At 35.0% G+C, this 21,516-nt stretch overlaps 3 protein-coding genes and 1 non-coding gene across 4 annotated transcripts in view; 2 read left to right on the top strand and 2 right to left on the bottom strand.

Moving 5' to 3' along the window:
- Window positions 1-2,321: 2,321 nt before the first annotated feature.
- Window positions 2,322-4,871, top strand: Dus3 (Dihydrouridine synthase 3). The gene has a single exon (XM_088263704.1). The coding sequence runs from the start codon at window positions 2,393-2,395 to the stop codon at window positions 4,235-4,237; it is 1,845 nt and encodes a 614-aa protein (XP_088119830.1). The 5' UTR covers window positions 2,322-2,392; the 3' UTR covers window positions 4,238-4,871.
- A 2,005-nt stretch (window positions 4,872-6,876) lies between these two features.
- LOC148313380 (putative ATPase N2B) lies at window positions 6,877-17,158 on the bottom strand. Its single transcript, XM_088263513.1, has 7 exons — window positions 16,550-17,158; window positions 15,089-15,274; window positions 13,939-14,183; window positions 12,995-13,169; window positions 11,872-12,015; window positions 10,538-10,657; window positions 6,877-7,835 (listed from the first exon to the last, which is right to left on the bottom strand). Exons 1-7 carry the CDS (start codon window positions 16,940-16,942, stop codon window positions 7,713-7,715), a joined length of 1,386 nt encoding a protein of 461 aa, XP_088119639.1. The 5' UTR covers window positions 16,943-17,158; the 3' UTR covers window positions 6,877-7,712.
- Window positions 17,159-18,439: 1,281 nt separating this feature from the next.
- The window catches only part of TfIIEalpha (transcription factor IIEalpha), a 37,448-nt gene continuing 34,371 nt past the window's right edge, over window positions 18,440-21,516 (bottom strand). The window contains exons 8-9 of the mRNA XM_088263478.1: window positions 19,925-20,032; window positions 18,440-18,667 (exon numbers count right to left, since the gene is read on the bottom strand). Of these exons, the coding sequence (XP_088119604.1) occupies window positions 18,492-18,667; window positions 19,925-20,032 (284 nt within the window). The 3' untranslated portion in view covers window positions 18,440-18,491. The remainder of the gene's footprint in view (window positions 18,668-19,924; window positions 20,033-21,516) is intronic.
- Window positions 20,108-20,180, top strand: TRNAG-ACC (transfer RNA glycine (anticodon ACC)). Its single transcript has one exon. It is a non-coding gene; the product is annotated as a tRNA-Gly (tRNA).

Genomic DNA, 21,516 nt, shown 5'->3' with positions numbered 1-21,516 from the left:
AACAAAAAACAAAAAACAAAAACAAAAAACTACGATATTCCTTCAGCTCAGTTTTTTTGAAGCCCACATACGTTTGTAGAAGAACAAAAATTACTTTTATAATATTATTTCTATCTGCGCAAATACAAAAATATTTTAAATACTTTCAGCGTTTGTCAAGTAATCGAAGAGTGATTTGATTTGATGAAAATCGTAAAATATTTAAAGTACAAACCGGTGCATAATACAACAATAAAATCTGAGAAACACTATGGAAGTGGTCAAACCTTTCTTAAAAATACACTTTTTCAATAATCATTGAGATTTTGATCTCGTTCATCCAGTCAAGCTTTTTATCAAGCTTTTTAGCCGTGATTTATATTTTTTGTATGTATATTCCCCTTACTGGCATATTTTCGAATATTTTCTCCAGCTTTTATTGATCGAATACTTTTATTATTCTATTTTTCATAGCCTTATTTTGTGTCATGAAAAACCGTACCTGCAATTGATTAGTGCCACTTGCTCGAGTTGATTTTACGAACGTTTTCTAATCTATGGATTATTAGACCATTCCTCTCTTTTTGACTCGTTTGAATTTGAGGTTATGAAATGCCGCAATAATAATAATAACAACATACAGTATCTACTCAATGAATTAGGGCCACGCAGAATTTCACGCAATTTCTCAATTCAAACAGGAATAACTCAGAGAAAACCTTAAATAAAACAACATTGAATTTTATTTACACATGAACACTTTATTACGCTTAAATTATGCATATATTTTCATATAAATATAGTTAGTATTTAGTATTTCCACCTTTGGCAGAAATAACTGCCTCAATTCTTTTTGGCATACTTAAAATGCACTGTTTTATTATGTTTTTTATTTCTTCGTCTTCTGACCAATTTTTTTGAATATTTTTTTTTTGACAGTCTACTGTCGGATTTGTAAATGAGTAAACCTTATTTTTTAACATGCTCCATACGTTTTCTATAGGATTAAGGTCCGGAGAATTTCCAGGCCAGGGGAGCAAAGGCAGATTTTTGTTAGACAAAATTTTTATTATTGATTTAGCCCGGTGGCAAGGTGCCCCATCCTGCATGAAGGTGTATGGACCTTCTGTTGGGTCGAGTGTATGGTAGAAGGGCAATAAAATTCGTTCGAGGACCTGCTTATAGGAATTTTGGTTCATTGTTCCTTCCACGAAAAACAACGGCCCAGGTAAATTGTTAATAATACATGACCATATCATTGTTGCAGGGGGGTGTTTGATAACTTTTACCACACAGGCCTCATTGTAACGTTCCATTGGTGCTCTCCTGACGAATCGACGGCTCTCTGTCACGGCTTCTAACCGGCACTCATCACTAAAGATGACCTGAAAAATAATGAAAATTTAAGTTTAATTCAAATATATAAGTTTATTTACTAAAATGATATGTTGAAAATTCAATTTAAATAAATACCTTTTTCCAATCATCTACCGAGTAATTTCGATGTAGCCTGGCCCATTTTAATCTATCCGCTTTCATTCGTGGTGTCAATTTTGGTACTTTTACAGGGCGCCTGCATTTCAGATTTACTTCGTAAAGACGTCGCCTCAGTGTTGATACCGATATATTTATACCCTCTTCTTCCAATTTTATTTTTAATGTTTTAACTGATGCACTACGGTTTTTTAACGCACTTTGAACGATTTTTCGATCAGTCCTCGGTGTTGATTTTCTAATCCTACGACAGTTCTTTCGCCGATTGCTGGAGGCGGGTGACTGATTTTTTATTGATTTTGAAATTCTGTCCACTGTTTGATGAGAAACGTTTTCTTTTTTTGAAATTTCTCTATTAGATAGTATTCCTAATTTCAGTAGCACTATAACACTAGACTTTTTTTCCTCAGAAATGTCTTTACTTTTTCCCATTTTGTCTTTTTCAAAAAAAACACTTGTGTTTACAAAAAAAATTATACTTTATGAACTAAAATTAAAAATTAAGTTTTTTTCACAAGACACGATAACTATATAACCTCTCTGAACAAAACAATAACCAGAACTCAAGAAACTTCACTAATAAATAAGATAGGACTAATTTTTGAACTTTCAACTATCTGTCTACCTGTGCTAATTAGGGACCTTTCTCAGAAAAAGGGTTTTAAATTTTGTAAAGGCTTAAATAATCCAGGTATATTTTACATATTATTGAAGGTAATATACATGATATTAGATGTCAATAGAAAACTTAAAGTATTTATGTAAAATAAATATAATAATCCAAAAGATTTCAGAGTATTCAAAAAAATAATGGGTGGCCCTAATTCATTGAGTAGATACTGTATAAAAAGCGATATTTTTAGTTTATAATATCACACATTCACATTTACTGAAGGTGTTCAAACATAAAAAAAGTGAAATGGCGGGAGCTGGGATATGTGAAATCAAACAAGAATATGTTATTATCGACCGCAATCGCGCTTTGGGCCCCAAAGTTTCTGACAATTCTCAGATAGAAAATGGTGATGTTGTTCGAGAGGATTCAATTAACGATGGAGACGCCCCGCCCGAAAAGAAAATCAAGATATCGGCTGAAGACGACAGCGCCGCCGGAAATCCCGATCACAAGACGAAACAGAAAGCCAGGGGACAAAATAAAGGGCGACCCAAACCTGTCCGGGAGGCGCTAGAGCTGCGCCCTTGTCCTACGATCATCAACGTTCCAGTGGGCGGCTCCCCCAAGCCTTGCACCTTCTCCGGTTGCAAGTTTATCCACGACCCTTTAGAATTTATGAAAATCAAAACTCCCGATATTTCTTGTAACGGAGGAACTTGTTATGTCTTCGAACTTAAAGGCGAGTGCCCTTGGGGATTGTCATGCAGATACGGCGCTAGTCACATATCCCCCGAAGGTCAAAATATCGTTGATAATGATAAGTTAGCCAGATGGAACGGTATAAAATTGAATTCTGTCTCATTTGACGTACTATCGAAGTTACAGAAACGGAAATATGACTTGTCGATCGCTGAGAACATGGTGAACAAGATGAAAAAAGATAAATCATCTACTAAAGCTTCGACTGAAACGACTTTGAAGAATGGGAATGATATTGCAATGGATGTTGAAGGTAAAGACATGTCTACTTGCACATCCGGTGTTGTTACTGATGAAGATTCAATACCTCTTCGTGCGTGTGAGAAAAAACAGATCGATTGGAAAAACAAACTTTACTTAGCGCCGTTAACTACCCTAGGCAATTTGCCCTACAGGCGAATATGTAAAGAGTTCGGGGCGGACATAACGTGCGGAGAGATGGCGCTGTGCGATTCGTTGTTGAAAGGGATGAAGCAAGAGTGGGCTCTGGTGAAACGCCACGAATCTGAAGATGTTTTCGGGGTTCAAATATGCGGCAGCAATCCGTACGCAATATCAAAAGCCGCCTTGCTCCTGCAACAAGAAATAACCGTGGATTTCATTGATTTAAATTTAGGCTGCCCGATAGATCTTGTGTATAAGAAAGGAGGAGGCTGTGGCTTACTTCTGAGAGCAAACAGCTTAGAAACGTCCGTAAAATGCGCTTCGAAAATACTTAAAATACCTTTCACTATAAAGACACGCACGGGAGTGTACCAAGACACGAGGATCGCTCATAACCTAGCCCCAAAGTTTGCCGATTGGGGTGTTTCGATGATGACTATCCACGGGAGGTCCAGGGAACAGCGCTACACAAAGTTTGCCGACTGGGAATATGCCGACAAATGTGCCAAGGCCGCTAGCCCCATTCCCGTATTCGGAAACGGCGACATCATGTCTTACGAGGACTATAAAAACTCTCTAGAAACGGCCCCTCACATATCCGGCGTCATGATAGGCCGCGGGGCGCTCATCAAGCCGTGGATCTTTACAGAAATCAAGGAACAAAAACTTTGGGACATCCGGAGCTCCGAGAGATTTGATATATTGAAGAAATTTACAAATTACGGCCTGGAGCATTGGGGATCAGATAACAAAGGAGTAGAAAACACGCGTAGGTTTCTTCTGGAATGGCTATCATTCCTTTATCGCTACGTCCCTGTGGGCTTACTGGAACGACCGCCACAACACATCAACGAGAGACCGCCGTATTACAGAGGAAGAGATGATTTGGAAACGCTCATGGCTTCTTCAAACTGCGCAGACTGGATCAAGCTGAGCGAGATGCTAGTAGGACCCGTACCCGACGGTTTTCAATTTTTACCGAAACACAAAGCCAATTCTTACTAAGAAAATGAATCAAATATTAATTTACTAGTGTCACAATGTGTTTAGTTACCAGTTTTACGTGTGATGAACTTTGCAGACGATGCTATGTATGTAGGCAAGTCTGCATTCGCACATTCACTAATTAAGTGAAGTTTGCGCAGTGAAAATTTATGATATTAGTACAAGGTGACCATGAGGAACAAGGCACTTTTGAAAAAAATAAAACTCGGTTTATGTTGGAGCGAGAGCTCATCATAGAGATCACCGTTGCTACTGACGTTAACTCCAAGATACATTTTAAAGTCAATTACTAAAAAAATTCCCTTCAAAATTAACCAAGTTTTATTAATCTCAAAAGTGCCCTATTTTGCTGGTCGCGTTTTAATTCCACAAATTATTGCAAGAGGTGCAAAAAATATAGGACCCATGGTGCTTTTAAAATTTAACAATATTTTTGTTTGAATAAATTATATATTTTTATTTCAATAAACGTAAATTGTAGAATTTATTGTTTATTTCTCTTTTTCCATATTCGCTCCCTTGGTGGAGCATATGGCTAACACGAGACGTCTCCAAGTCACTCTGTCACGCGCCATTTCCTTGGCTTCCTCCCAGGTCAGTCTGGCATCCCAAAGTTCCGCTGAGTATTGTCGGTGAATGGTCATCAGCGGCCTTATTGGGGTTGGAAGAAGAGACATGAGGGGCATTCTAAGGACATGTCCCAACCATGTCCACCTTCTCCTCTTCAGGACTTCCAGTATTTATTGTTTAATTTTGGTCAATTACAGATTATTATTTCTAGCAAAGAATCCCTTTAAAAAGTTTCAAATGGTAATTTTTCAGTATAAAGGTCATCAAAGAGGTAATAAAAAAAAACTGTTTAAAAAAATAAAACATTTTATTAAAATAGAAAGAACATTGTAAAAAAAAAAACAGCCAAATATAATTTAAGTAAAATTATAATCACAATCAAAGTAAATCTAGAAAAAGTCCTAACAAAATAAAACATATTATTTTAATACTTTTTTTTAAAAGTACATAATTTTATATCCTACTCCAAATCACAACATTTTATGGATCACCAAAGTATTGAACATATTGTGGGTGTACTGGCAAAAAACGTTAACTCGAAAATATGCAATTTTGACTTAATGATGCATATTACAAAAATTTCAACGTTCTATAAACTGGCAAAATACAGTAAGTAGTCAGAAATGTCATATACTTATCTTATGTGGTTTTAAAAGTAAATTCAACTTTGTGTTCAATAGCGGGTATTTTATTCAGGCTAGAAGCTTTAAAGCTTTTTTGTCCGCCTCCGTAGTGTAATGGTCAGCACGCTCGGCTACCGTTCTGGAGGTCCCAGGTTCGATTCCCAGGGGGGGTCAAATAAATATAAGTGATTTTTTCACTCTAATATTTATTTAATAATACCCTGGACTGGTACATGAAGCGGAGGGCTGATCACCTTTCCTTCATATGTAAACGATCAAGATAACACTGCGTTTATATGAAGCAGTGCCCTATGCACCATTGGGGTGCGGATAAGGGTTTCATACATAGAAGCTTTAAATAACAGGGATTTTAGAGTTAATGTTTTTTGCCAGTATAGCCACGATATATAAGATGAAAAAGAAAACACAACCTTTGAGATTTTTAGTGAATATAGTCAAATGGTACGCAGTATTTTAAAAATAAAAACATCTCATGCGGGAGGCGAATCATAGAGGTCTGCTAATTGCGGTTTGCGGGAGATCAATTACAATGACCAATTTTTTAATCAGGAGACTGTTTTTTGCATATATATGCATCATATTGCGATATTTAAGGTTTACAATGACATCTGTTGAATTTTCGTTAAAGCTTTATCATAAGAGTATAACTCGGGACTGTCCCATTCTTAGCAAAAATACCACACTTCGTATAAAATACTGATTTTTACTACACATTATTAGTGTATAATTACTTTTAGTTAACAGTGGAACCTCTCATAACGAGTGACATTTCGCATAGTGAGTTATAGAGAAAGGGCAAGTCCCTTTGTCACGACATTCACTTGTGAGCATCTAGTCAAAACTAAAAATGTTTCATTTAGCGAGTGAGATTCTGGAGCAAGTTATGCTTGTTAAGAGAGGTTCCACTATATATTTAAAAATTATTAAGTTCATGTGAGAAAGTAAATCATAAAAAAAAACATCATAATACTTTAGGTAAGTGTTTATATATCGCTCACTCCTTTCAACAACGTCATATCAAAAATCAACAATTTTCAACTGTGCATGTTTTCGGAATTTACTATATCCCAGCAAAAGCGGCATATTTTTATCTTAATATTTACCAGCTACAGGGCAGAAAGTGTTGTTTTTACATTTTGAATAAATAATTATAATAATAAATCCCTTACCGCACCCCCATGGTGCATAGGGCACTGCTTCATATAAACGCAGTGTTATCTCGATCGATTACACATGAAGGAAAGGTGATCAGCCCTCCACTTCAGGTACCAGTCCAGTGTAATATTGAATAAATATTAGAGTGAAAAAATCACTTATATTTATTAAACCCCCCTGGGAATCGAACCCGGGACCTCCAGAACGGTAGGCGAGCATGTTGACCATTACACTACGGAGGCGGACGAAGAATTGGAAAAAAAGGTATTGTTTTATTATTTTTTTTAATATCCTAAATATTTTTCAAATGGAGAAAAAACCTTCAGGTTTTACCTAAAAGGATCCGTTGCACAGTAAAAAGTGCAATAAGTGGCTTGATATTTATTTTTAATACATTGTATTATATTTTTAAACTGTTCTCCTGAAAAATCAAGTTTATTGATTTATTACGTTCTTGAAAGGAGTGAGCGATATGTTGAATTTTCGTTAAAGCTTTATCATAAGAGTATAACTCGGGACTGTTCAATCTTAGCATAGGTACCACCTTTGGTTTAAAATATTGATTTCTATTACACATTATGTATTATTAGTGAATAATTACTTTTAGTTTACAGTGGAACCTCTCACTAGTCAATACTATTGTTATGAGAGGTTCCACTATATATTTAAAAATTATTAAGTACATGTGAGAAAGTAATTCATAAAAAAAACATCATAATACCTACTGTTGGAGAGTGTTTATATATCTTCTTTTATTATCGGAAATATTAAAAACATTTTGATGTTTTATATGCTGTCGTGATTAATATGTTATGTGAGCCGAATACGCCCATGTCACTCATAAACATACGCTAGATTGGTTCCGCATGAGATGTGTTTTTTTTAAATGCGAGTCTATATGTGGACCTAAACCGGTTTCCTATTAATTTCAATTGTCAATGACAATGTAAGTACTTTACAATCCATCAATTTGAGTCAAGGAATGGACCTATAGTCTTTGTAAATATGGTCAAAAATTAAAAATCAAACTGCAGCTGACAAAAATAATTAAAGCATTGAAATTCTAAATCTTTTCTATTTATTAAATCGAAGGTCTGGTCTGATTATTATTTGTTTGTCTCCCATTTATTCCAGTATTCTTGCGTTTGCATTTCAATTATTCTGGACAGACACCGGTCAAAGGCGAATATTTCCTCTTCCCCTGTAAAAATACTGGCAGAAGCGTTTTCCTGAAAAATATATAGACGATTAATATTAACACACTGTTTGCGGGAAACGAATAAAAGCGTCTTAAACATACTGTTGGTAGAGAGCGGAAGACGCTTTCAAAGCGTTCTTTTTGTTTACTTTCGGTACAGCGCGAGATGCCAAAAAACATTGTACAGATCGGAGTTGGATTTGCGGTTACTTGTGATTAGTACACGACCCTAATTTGTATACTCTCTTATGGTAGAGAAAGTCCAAAAGAAGTTTCTGAGGTATCTCTACATGAGAGAGTACGGCTATTATCCTTGGCTCTACCCGACCCAGTTTCTCCAGGGTATGCTTGGCTACAATAGTTTAGAGACTAGAAGGAATGTGTATTTGATTATGCATTTTTTTCGATTGTTGCGTGGTGTGATTGATAATCCTAAAATTATCCGGAGCATTGGTCTGTATGTTCCCGATAGTTACCTAAGACAGCGTCATCATAGATTGTTTCACATTCCTATACACAGGACCAACTTGCCGATGGTTATGCCTGTAGGAAGAGCTACCGCTTTGTTGAACAATATCTCATTGGATATTGATCTGTTCCATGTGTCTGAAGGAGTTTTCCGAAGCGGGATTCTTCTACACCTTCAGCAATAGTATTCTTGCATATTTTCGATTTTTAATATATACGCTTTAAATTTTCAGTTTGTAATGTGTAAGTTAATTATAAATAAATAAATTGAATATTTTGGGTCAGGTTTCGTGAAAAAACTGCCCAACAACAATGTGTTCAACTGATAAGTTGATGACACTACTATTCTAACTGATAACATAAAAGGTTTACAAAGATTGATGAATCAAATTGACATAGCCTGTTATACTATTAAAAGATTAAAAATACCTCTAAAACCAAATAAGTGTTTGCCAGTAAAACTAAACAATTCCAAGTTGGCCCCTCTCATGGGATCAGACGTAATAGAATACATTTTTTGACATCTCGACATACATGAAGAATATGGAGGTCTGGGTATTTACAGGGATGTGACCTGTCATAGGCTGGTTAAGTGATTACATTACATTGTTGGGTAATATATCCGAAATTAAACACGGTTCATGGATTGATTCTACTTTTTTTACATATATGATAACATTTTGAGTGTGTCCAAATACTTGTTCACAAAATCTGGATTATCTCCAATTACAGGAGTTATTTTCATATTATTTTTTGACATCTCATCAAAGATGAAGAAGAATATGTTTTTTAATATAAGAGTTTCTGCTTAATAAAGAGCTACTTTACATCTCACCAATAGATGTCTCTAGTGAAGTTCTAGTGATTCAAGAACAAGGTTTCTAAATTGGTTCATGTATAAAGAACTTCCAAGAATTTGAGTAGTGTGGTTGTCAATAATGTAAAGTGATCATTTAAACCAGCCGATGACGGTCGTCAGCCCCGTAAATGCCCAGACTTCCATATTCTTCTTCATCTTTGATAAGATGTCAAAAAATAACATATCGCTCACTCCTTTCAAGAACGTCATAAATCAAAATTTGTCAATTTTCAGTTGTGCATGTTTTCGGAATGCCCAAAAAATTTACTTTATCCCAGCAGAAGTGGCATATTTTTAACTTAATATTTACCCGCCTCAGGGCAGAAAGTGTTGTTTTTGCATTTTGAAGAAAAGGTATTGTTTAATTATTTTTTTAAATTAACTAAATATTTTTCAAATGGAGAAACAACCTTCAGGTTTTACTTAAAAAGATCTGTTGCACAGTAAAAAGTTCAGTAAGTGGCTTGATATTTATTTTTAATACATTGTATTATATTTTTAAACTTTAAAAACATTCTCCTGAAAAATCGAGTTTTTTGATTTATGACGTTCTTGAAAGGAGTGAGCGATATATGATATGCGACGCCTTTTGTCTTATTAGAACATTATCACACACCAACGATATTCATAAAATGCCTTATATACTAACAATAATTGCTTTTATTAGGTCTAGGGGTACATATCGGTAGTGTAAAGGCAAAGGGGTATATCTGTCTCAGATCAAATTTTACAGGAGAGTCAAAAAAAACTTGTGAAATTAAATAACTCATTTGTTTTATGTATTTTCATATGTACATATCTTAAGAAAACTAAATAAGTGTTGCAACTACAGCTTTATTCTTTTGCCAGATTATGGAATACACTATTTTAGACATTTTGTCGAAAAAACTTAGAAAATGAAAAATTTGACAGATATACCCCTTTGCCTTTACACTACCGATATATACTTTATTATTAGGTCTAGGGGTACATATGGCAATTATTGTTATTATATAAGGTCAGTGTTTGATAATGTCCCAATAAGAAGAAACGCGTCACATATCATATATGTAAATAAAGTAGAATTTAATGCATTAACCGTGTTTAATTTTGGATATATTACTCAACAATTCAATATGGAATTCTACCAACAGTCTGCAGTTACAATAAATAGATTACATTACACACCCATTCTCATGATTACTACTCAAATTTTTGAAACTCCTACATATATCATCAATCTCATAACACTACATGTGAGTTCACTAGAGCCATCTATCGTTGGATTGGGAAAGCTTCTATTTAGCAGCTCCCTTTTATGAGCAGTTGCTTCGGATGGCGCAGGACTGCCAAGCCTTTACCAGAGTGATCGCCAACATTGGAGGGACCTCACAGGGCACATGAAGATGTCAAAAAAAAATACTTACAGAATTTTTATGAATCCCTAAATCATCCATGAGCATTCGAGCATTTCCATCGTCAGTGATATCACCTTTGCCATCCTGTACAAATAATTCTGTCAAGGGTACCTCCGACGACATGACCAACTGAAAATAATTGAGCAATAGAGTAACATGTGAAAAATTTACATAAAATAACAACGCCTTCCATCTTTACATGTTTATATTTTTTTAATACAGGTTTTTCACTTCAAATTTGATGCCTTACAAATCAAATTAGACGTTCTTTAAAAAATCTTGTATGAAAACTTGAGTACACATAGTACTCAAGTATTCACACGCGCACAGACTATGACAGCGCTTCGCGCAGGTTTGCTATCTGGATGACTAACATACTTGCTTAGTCTTAGTATAAGATGTGGGCAGGTGTTCACACTGATGGTATATGTAGCACTAATATGAATATCTCTTCTCCGTCTTATTCCTCAGTACTGAGAGTTGTGACCCTTGTGGAAGCAATGACTTCTCCAGTTATCCCTTGACTGCACATAGCGTTCCAACCACCGAGGTGCCTGCTGCTGCCTTAACTTGATCGGTCCATCGTGTGGGGATCTTTCTCTCCCTTTCTTCCCTTCCAGAGTACCAATCACAACCAGTCATTCCAGGCTATCCACACTGCCACGCGGAACGTGCTTAAATAACTGAAGAATCTGTCGTGTACAGACATTGGCCAGAGTCAAGCCATCCAATATGAATCTATATATAATGATTAAAGAAAACACTTGTTTTTTACCACTTGAGTTTTATTATAGACTACATGTTTCAGAAGTTAAACTTCCATCATTCAGGTCTGTATAATAACTAAAATATAAAATATTTCTATAAATAAGGAATCCAAAAAAACCTAAATTCTAATAATAATTTATTAAATAAAATAATTGTTTTGAAATTCTTCATCTTTGCTTTCCATTTTTCCTTCGTTTTCAAACTCCACCCCTTGACTAACCCCTTCCCCTTACTTTCCCCTCTCCTTATTTATAGAACAATTTTATATTTTATATTTTAGTTATTATACAGACCTGAATTATGGAAGTTTAACTTCTGAAACATGTAGTCTATAATAAAACTCAAGTGGTAAAAAACAAGTGTTTTCTTTAATCATTGTAACATGTCTTACCACAAAGTTAATGCAAGTTAAACAACAAATAAAATATGCATATAAATATATTTTTTTTATAAAATATAATAAAACGTCCTATTTGTTTTGTAAAACCTATTTGATTTGTTAAACATCCAATTCGATTTGTAAGGTGTCCAATTTGAAGTGAAAAACCTGTACTTTTGTCTTTATTCATACTTACTCTGGTTTTATTATCATATAAGTTGTCGATCAATGTTATGAATCGTCTGCCGGAAGGTAGTTTGGCCTTTATCTGTGGAACGTCCCTTATGAAGATCGTATGGAAAGATCTGCCTAGCATCAGATAGTCACTGGAACCCAAAGCCTATGAGCCGAAAGAAAAAATTAATATGCGTGAGACTTTTAAGGTGGAGACTGACCGGAGTATTTCGTCGTAACGTAACACGTTACGATGCGAGCATTCAGGCAGTCAGTACACCGAGCCGATCGCTCCATCCATAGTTTTGAATGCTCGGTGATGCTCACTGCGAGCGATGTTATGACGAAATGCTCCGGTCAGTCTCCACCTTTACACATAAGAAATGGAACATTTAAATAAACCCATAATTTAAAACATGACAATTACTAAAGCCTCCTTCCTATTGTCTACATTCTCACTGTTAAAAAATAAATAAAAGAATTAACCTTTCCGGGAGTACTATAATTGATGTCCGACTTTCTTTGGGGAGTGGGTTCTTTATACTTTAATTTTTTTATGATGTTATGTAAAATAATAAAACTCACCATCATAAGGTTTTCTTTTATGACAAATATTAACAGATGTCATTGCCATACAAGTTACATCATACCAACTAACAGACGGACTTCGACGTTCATTAACATCGTTCATTGTCGTGTGTCGGGTTGTGGTCCCGTAGTTAGTGTCGCAGACTCTTAAGTCAGAGTTTCTCGGTTCGAACCCACTCTACCACAATTTGATAATGAGCCTATTTCTAATAATGAGCCGCTTAGGCTCACAGAAAAAGTATGAAATTGAAGTATTTGTGTAAATAATAAAAACACAAATATTTTTCTTATTTTAAAAAAAAAAAACATCGATACTCCTGAGGAAAATTCACACCGACGTTTATTTACCTCCATACTCCCAGAAAAGTAAAAAAATAAATAAAAATAGAGGAAGAAAATGATGCGGAATGCATTAAAACACATGTCACAATAGATTTTACGAAATAGTTGTATTTACCAAGTAAAACCTGAATTAAAAATGGATATATATATTACTACAAAGTTACTACCAATGAGTGAATAAAATTGATTTTATTTTATTATTACAAATCTCTTACTCGTTCGCATAACTCGGAGAATGTTGAGTCCAAAATTTGACCACAGGTTTTCTTGAAGTCCACATTCCTGCCCATAATATTGATCACCCTCGGTCGGACTACGTCATTCTCCATCGATATCAGGTACTTAAAAAGTTTATCCACAGGATTATCATTGATATTTTCCATGTTGACTCTGAAAAGTGTACTTTGCATTTTAAAATGCTAAAAAATAAATGAAATGAATTTTATATATGTTTCTATGAAAGGAATAAATGAAAAATAAATAATCAATTTTAATTAAAATAAATTGTATTACTAACAACCATAACTAATAAGTCTAAGTCCCTCTCCAAGTATCAGAGCTCAGTCTCTTTATTGGAGAAAACTGAATGTTTAATTTCAAAATTATAAGTAAAAAAGTTTAGAAAATGAATTAAAATTACAAAAAAAACTTATGTAACCATATAAAAATTATAAAATTAAAATAAAATAAAGCATTGCTAACATTGTGGTACGGTAATATCATCCCTCCTTATCATTCAACTTTCATTTTGTGTAACACCACTTAACCTTAGACCACGGGACTTGTTTCGATGTATCATAATACGAGACTGTCGTAAAACGTATGACGATAAGAAAAACTCACATTTTACCCAAAAAGATTGGAGGTATTTAAAGATTTTGCGTTTAATTTGTAGAACTCCATTTTAATTTGTGTATTAAATGTTTGAGTCTACTAAATTGTTAAAAACACATTAAAAATAAATTTTGTGACAGTTGTTTGCCTAGTATGTAATGGCATTTTTAAACGACATTCGTTGAAACGGCGAAACAATTGTCACAAAATTGATTTTTTATGTGTTTTTAACAATAAAATACAACTTAGTAGATTAAAAAAATCAGTGTTTGATTTAACATTTGATACATGATTGTAGGTATAAAGAAAAAAAAGGATATCTTACACATAATAGGTCCCGCCCAGTTTGTTGTCAGCTGTTCTTCGACGATAGTCTATTCCGGAATTCAGCGGAAAGACGTCACAATGATCTTTCAAAATTTGTATAAAAGGCACGAAATTTGAACGCTGCAGTCCATTTTTGTACAAGTCATCAGGTGCCCTGTTGCTCGTTGCGACAACTACACATCCTATGTCGAATAGCTCGGTGAAAAGCCTCTTCAGAATCATGGCATCACCGATGTCTGTCACCTGAAAGCAATACCCTCAAATTAGAACTGATAATAAATAGGAAAAAACGAACTTTTTTGGCATTCGTTTAATATAAAAGAATGTTTAAATGCAACAATACAAAAAAGTTTTACAGTATAAACTCGCAAAATAAATTTTAAACTAACTAATCAACTAACGCCTCTGTAGTGCAATGGTCAGCATGCTTGGCTACCGTACTGGAGGTCCCAGGTCGGATTGCCAGAGGGGTTCAAATAAATATTATATAAGTGATTTTTCTCTTTCTCTGAAGCGGAGGGCTGATCACCTTTCCTTCATGTGTTAATGGTCAAGATCAACACTGTGTTTATATGATGCAGTGCCCTATGCAACATCGGGTGCATAGGACACTGCATCATATAAACACAGTAAGGGTTAAAAAAATACATTAAAAAAACTAACTAACCACCACGCCGCTTCCCCGCAGGAATAGGCGGAGAGAATGGATTGTCACGCCACTCTGTCTTTGCAAACAATCTTTGCCTCTTTCACATTCATGCATCTCCTCATACATGCCCGCCGATTATTCCGACTCCTGACCTGACCACGTCCAAGTATTCGACATACTTTATAATGTCAAATACTGCACTTATTTCCAACAAAATTTGCCTCGTAAATTTGTTTAACTGTTCTTTCTTCAATCAATTGTTCCACATGGCCAAACCATCTCAATGCACCTTAATTTTATCGACAATGCTTATCTTAGCCTTGCATTCCTTCCTTATATCACCATTCAAACATCTATCATACATGGTTTTGCCGCACTGAGAGATCGCGTTTCATCTGTTTTCATTCTTATTTTGCCAACTCTACGCTTCACTTTCATATATTTTTCAAATGAACTTTCATCTTACAAGCGAACTAAACACTTAAAATGTGATATTTACCTGAAATTCATCAAAACACATAAGATAGCATTCTTCCAATATGGATTGTGCTACGGGAGGAATGGGATCAAACCTTGAAGGCTTTTTACTCATATCATCGATGGCGGCTGTCTTCTTCAATCTGTGTATCCGAGAGTGGACATCCAACATGAAGGCGTTGAAGTGAACTCTCTTTTTTGAGTGCGTCTATAAAGTAATAGTTTCATAAAGGAATTAGTAAACATAATTTATATTTGAAGCACTAACTTTGTGATTTTCCATTTGTTGATTAAAATGTAACTTTGTTTTAAAATCAGTACAAATATTTTATTATAAATTAATTATAGGTTTTGAAGCTAATCGCTTAAGTCTTGATAAATAAGTGGTTAGCTTCGAAACCGGTAGACATTATAATTAAGTTTAAATAAAATATTTATAGTGATTTTAAAACAAAGTCACATTTTAATTAAATAATTAGTAAACATTTACTACTCTTTATGTCAGTCTATACTCTCTGTTAACACTCTTCTTATCATTACCGGCAGGCGCCGTGGCGTAGTTGGGTAGAAAGTGGACTGCAAAACTGGGCGTCGCGGGTTCGATTCCCGCCAATTGCAAAATGAATTCAAGAACGATTTATTTTCAATTGGTCTTGATGTTTGTGATGTATTTTTAACATTCACCTTCCCTATCCTTACTATCCTACCTGCAGCATCTAAAAGAGACGCTTTGCGGGTTATTCCATTTAAAAATAAAAATTCATTGTGTACTTTGTGTAATACCACTTAAAACGATGAATGATAAGGAGAGTGTTATATTACATTACCAAAAAGTTAACAATGCTTTTAATGTACAAAATATAGTGTTATGTATAAAATCAATTATGAATGAGTTTGTTTTCTGATTTTGTATAGCTGGCCCCATGAGCACTATGGTCTATTCAGTCTATTCTGTGCACTTATTAGTGCTAATAGTGGGAATTTTTTAGATATTTTACAAAAATTATAAATTTATTTAGGTATCGGCGTGTTTTGATCACCACTGCTAGATTAATTTTCCAATAGCACTACACCATGAAAACTTGTGTGCGACCCATCATGATGTATGGGATCGAAAGGAAAGCGAATACCGTAGTCAGAAAAACGCACTAAGAGTGTCAGAAATGAAGACTCTAAGAAGCATATCTGGCAAGAGTCTATATGACAGAATAAAGAACACCAGGATAAGGGAAATATGCGAGATTGAAGATGTCGTTAGGTGGGGAAGGCAACGAAGGAGACAATGGTATGCGCATGTGAGGAGAATGGAACCATCCAGACTCTCCCACATTGCACTGCACGGCCAACTCCAAGGTAGATCACCAAAGAGTTGGATTAGCAGCTGGGAATCGACATCGCAGGAGGCTTATCCCTCTTAAAAACAGGCCACAAGGCCTACACTAAGCAGAAGAAAAGAAGAAGAGGAAGTATTAAACTAATTTACCTGAACACAATCGAAAAAAAGGTCCATCAACATTGTTTTGCCTCCTCCGACGCTGCCGTGGATGTATAATCCTTTCGGGGCAATAACTTTTGTTTTTTTAGACGAGAAAAAATCAAACATACTGGTTTTCGGTTTTTCGGGGGAGTATGTCAGCAGTTTCTCGTACACATGTTGCAAATTAGCTATCACATTTCTTTGATGGTCGTCTTTCTCCAACTCGCCTCGTTCGATTTTCTTAGAATACAGTTCGGAGGGTCCATTTTGAATATCTAATTGGTTTTCGTTGGAGAGAGTTTTTATTCGCGATATACTCACGAAGCATGACCCTTTAAGGGTCTGCCGAAAAGGAAAAATATAGGAAAATTTGTTCGCCAAACAATAAACAACGGCCATAATTTTAATGTTAAGGTCACCGAATGATAAATATAGAAAACATGTTATATAAGTTAATTTACATGTCGTTTCATGGTCATGTAATGATCATTTCGAAACTGTGAGTCTAAATATATTGAGTGGTGAAAAGCAATTTGAACTACATTAGATAATATTTCCTTTTAGCAGAGAACTATTTTACCCTTCGACATGACACTGACAGCTAATTTGAGTGTTGCTATATTATAAAATATATTTTCCATATAACGTATATTCGGGGTAGATTGCTAAAAAAATATGTGCACTTGCCCAGTATCATTTTTTTAGATTACCTAACGTCTAGCTACGGCTTATGCAACACTATTTATTATTTCCTACTTATGCTCCAAGTTTTATGGCTTAAAGTGGGCCTACTCTGTATGATTAAAGTTACTGTAATCTCGTATAATTCATGAGTAAAAATTCTAGGGAATAAAGAAAACTTCATTTCATTTCACCGATGCTGATATGATTAAAACCAAATCATTGTATTTTGACAGTATTGCTGGTGATTTATTAAGGCTACTCGCTAATTACATTCAAAATTTCGATTGTTAAGTTTTATTTTATAAAAATTGTTTTCGAAGTTTCCCTTTGCTCCATATGGCCATACCACCTTTAAGTAATTTTTATTTTATTTTTGTCTGTAACGTTCACCGTTCTGCCCATTAGAAACATCCATATTGCAATAATTTTTAAACCTGCATACATGCAAAGGTCTCCCATTACCTTCCATCGTAATCAGGTTACACAAGTGTATTAAGTGATCGCTTAACCCAGCCAAATGCCAGGTCGTAAACCCTGGGATACTCAGACTTCCATTTTCTTTCATATTGACATTTCATCCGTAGGGTGAATAATCCAGTGTCAGACATACATTTGAGAACAATTGAGATGGTATGGGCATATAGGACGCAGAGAACCCGATCATGTAGTTAACCAGGCAATAGAAATGGATCTTCCTCGAAAAATATCTAGAGGAAGACCAAAGAATTCATGGGTGATGCAAAAAAATAACATGATTCGAAGGCATGGCCTAGGTGACGTTGTCCAGAACAGAAGGATGAGAGCTGACCCCAGCAGTCTACAAGGACAATAAGCCGGGATGTAGCCAGGAAGAAGAGGAAGAAGAGGAAGAAGAAAAAGGTGAATAGTCCCGTGTCTGATATAATGTATAATACAAATATGTATTATTCTTTTTCTTTTTCTCCTTTAGCTAGGACTGTGTCCTGTTATTCTCTGAGTCCACTCCTGGGAGGTGGAAGATCAGCTGTCTTTCCATCACTTAGGTGGTCTTCCTGAGGCCCTTTTACCTGTTATGCTGCTATTCTCACCACTCGATCCAAACTTGCTCTTCCCACATGATTTCTCCAGAAACGTCATCGATCATTATTTGATATAATATTCTTAGATTCAATCACATAATAAATAAAGCATTTTTTTCTTCCTGATACTGAGAGTAGGTAATAAAAGAGTATATTTTTAATAAAATATTTATTTTACATGCTACATTAATTTAAAAAGAAATAATTTAATCATACATATGGCTATAATATTCCTGGTACACTTGAATGTAAGTTTCCTTCTCTGTCGGCGTCATCTTTGTGATGATGTCATCGTCGACATTCGCCAAAGGAATTGATTTGCCGTTGACCATCACGGTTGGAGCATTGTCATCAGAATCAGAATCATTGCTTTCCATTTCAGCTAGAAAAAATCATAAATTTAGATAAATTAAGGTGTAAAATCTTGAAAATCTGACAGGAAATATATACGCAACATGAGAGTGTGTTCAAATCCTTGTTCACAAATCTGGGTTTCATAGATGACTTTACTTTATAGGTGTAGATCTGCAGATGACTTTACTTCATAGACATAGATCTACAGATAACATTATTTCATAGACCTAGATCTGCAGATGACTTTACTTCATAGACGTAGATCTACAGATAACATTATTTCATAGACCTAGATCTGCAGATGACTTTACTTCATAGACGTAGATCTACAGATAATATTATTTTATAGACCTAGATCTGCAGATGACTTTACTTCATAGACGTAGATCTACAGATAACATTATTTCATAGACCTAGATCTGCAGATGACTTTACTTCATAGACGTAGATCTACAGATAACATTATTTCATAGACCTAGATCTGCAGATGACTTTACTTCATAGACGTAGATCTACAGATAACATTATTTCATAGACCTAGATCTGCAGATGACTTTACTTCATAGACGTAGATCTACAGATAACATTATTTCATAGACCTAGATCTGCAGATGACTTTACTTCATAGACGTAGATCTACAGATAACATTATTTCATAGACCTAGATCTGCAGATGACTTTACTTCATAGACGTAGATCTACAGATAACATTATTTCATAGACCTAGATCTGCAGATGACTTTACTTCATAGACGTAGATCTACAGATAACATTATTTCATAGACCTAGATCTGCAGATGACTTTACTTCATAGACGTAGATCTACAGATAACATTATTTCATAGACCTAGATCTACAGATAACATTACTTCATCCAGGGCTTAATTTTTAACAAAAAAGGTCCCGGAACTCACTTTATGTCAGGCTTTTTCCATTATAATACTTTATAATAGATTATGTATAATACTTTCTCATTTTGACAAATTATGTAAGAATATATTGTAATTATGTAAGCGCAAACATTATTTCACCTAATTCATTTTGTAATTCAAAAATAAAATTATATATGAAAAAAGGTGCCAGAACGCCGTTCCATCTATTTATGATTTTACTTCATAGATGTAGATCTAATGAGGTAAAGTTTTAAGTAAATGATAAATTATAAGGAGAGCGTTATACATATTATCATACCACAAAATTATAATATGACGCTTTAAAAATACAAAATAAAATATGTATATAAAAAAAGTTAAAATTCAAAGTTGAATGATGGAAATATTCCTACCTATAGTAGCGACCTCTTCTTTTTGACTGAACGGATCTTTCATTTCATCATCACTGGAGTCGGAGCTGTCCTGCCCGCCTGCCTTCAGGTTATCAGCGGCATTGTTACCTGTTATGAGAACATGTATAGAAATATAAAGAAAGTATAAATTGCAAAATTGCAAATTGAAAGTATAAATTGTCCGCCTCCGTAGTGTAATGGTCAGCACGCTTGGCTACCGTTCTGGAGGTCCTGGGTTCGATTCCCAGGGGGGGTAAAATAAATATAAGTGATTTTTTCACTGTAATATTTATTTAATATTACCCTGGACTGGTACCTGAAGCGGAGGGCTGATCACCTTTCCTTCATGTGTATACGATCAAGATAACACTGCATTTATATGAAGCAGTGCCCTATGCACCATTTGGTGCGGATAAGGGTTTTTATTATATATTATATTATATAAATTGCAAAAAAAATATATTTTGCCTCTTGTATATTGGCGATGCTGTGCTTCTTGCCGATAGTAGAGAAGACCTGCAGGAGCTGGTGACAAAGGAGTATACATAATGTGTTTGCTGATGGATGTTGGCAAGTCCAAAGTCATGGTTTTGAAAGAGTGGATCTGAGTGTAAAATAGTAGTAAATGGGGAAATTTTGAACCAGGTAGATGATTTTGTCTATTTGGGAAGTTTATTTTCTAGGAATGGTATGATATTTAGAAGGGAGAGCGAATGCTGGGAACAGAGTGAATGGTACACTGAAATTAGTTTGAGCAAATGAAAACCTAACAGCAAAAGGTGAACTAGCAGTAACAATGGAGACCTGGCACCAAGCACGGAGTAGGCAAAAGAAGGATGAAAGTAGACAGTCGAAATGCATCAGGTGAATGTGCGACGATGTATGATGTTTGAATGGTGATATAAGGAAAGAATGCAAGGTTGAGATGAGCATTATCGATAAAATTAAAAAAGGTGTGTTGAAATGGTTTGGATACGTGGAACGATTGAGTGCTAATTTATAAGAATAATGTAGTTGGAAATATGAGCAGAAGAAAACTTGGTATGATTTATTTAAAATATTTGGACGTGATCAGATCAGGAGTCCGAATAATCGGCAGCTTTGTATGAAGAGCGATTGTTGCGCGGTATGATCGATAAACCTGAAATTATCCGGAGCATTGATCTGTATGTTCCCGATAGTTACCTAAGACAGCGTCGGCATAGATTGTTTCACATTCCTATACACAGGACCAACCTGCCGATGGTTATGCCTGTAGAAGAACTACCGCTATGTTGAACAATATCTGTATCTGTTCCATGTATCTGAAGGAGTTTTTCGAAGCGGGATTCTTCTACACCTTTAGCAATAGTATTCTTGCACATTTTCGATTTTAATGTATACGCTTTGAATTTTAAGTTTGTAATGTGTATGTTACTTGTAAATAAATTGAATTGAAGAGATGCATGAATGTCATATAGGCAAAGATTGTTTGCAAAGACACAGCAGTGTGGCGTTGGATTCTCTCTGCCTACCCCTGCCGAAAGCGGCGTGATGATTGGTTAACAAGTTAGTATAAACTGGAAACTAACTAACTAACTAACCATCACGCC

The sequence above is a fragment of the Brachycentrus maculatus genome, unplaced genomic scaffold (assembly GCF_059751285.1).
Source record: "Brachycentrus maculatus isolate JH-2025_06_01 unplaced genomic scaffold, ASM5975128v1 h1tg000013l, whole genome shotgun sequence".
NCBI lineage: Eukaryota > Metazoa > Arthropoda > Insecta > Trichoptera > Brachycentridae > Brachycentrus > Brachycentrus maculatus.
The sequence above is the reverse complement of the archived record's forward strand: the minus strand, read 5'-3'. Positions and strand labels throughout refer to the sequence as shown.

What these genes read in the sequence shown, in the direction of transcription:
- LOC148313380 (XM_088263513.1), bottom strand. Translation starts at nt 16,942, where the DNA reads ATGGCCGTTGTTTATTGTTTGGCGAACAAATTTTCCTATATTTTTCCT. An exon ending in TTTTTTTCGATTGTGTTCAG is followed by an intron (nt 15,275 to 16,549) that starts GTAAATTAGTTT and finishes ATTACTTTATAG; the next exon opens with ACGCACTCAAAAAAGAGAGT. An exon ending in TAGGGATTCATAAAAATTCT is followed by an intron (nt 7,836 to 10,537) that starts GTAAGTATTTTT and finishes TATATTTTTCAG; the next exon opens with GAAAACGCTTCTGCCAGTAT.
- Dus3 (XM_088263704.1), top strand. Translation starts at nt 2,393, where the DNA reads ATGGCGGGAGCTGGGATATGTGAAATCAAACAAGAATATGTTATTATC.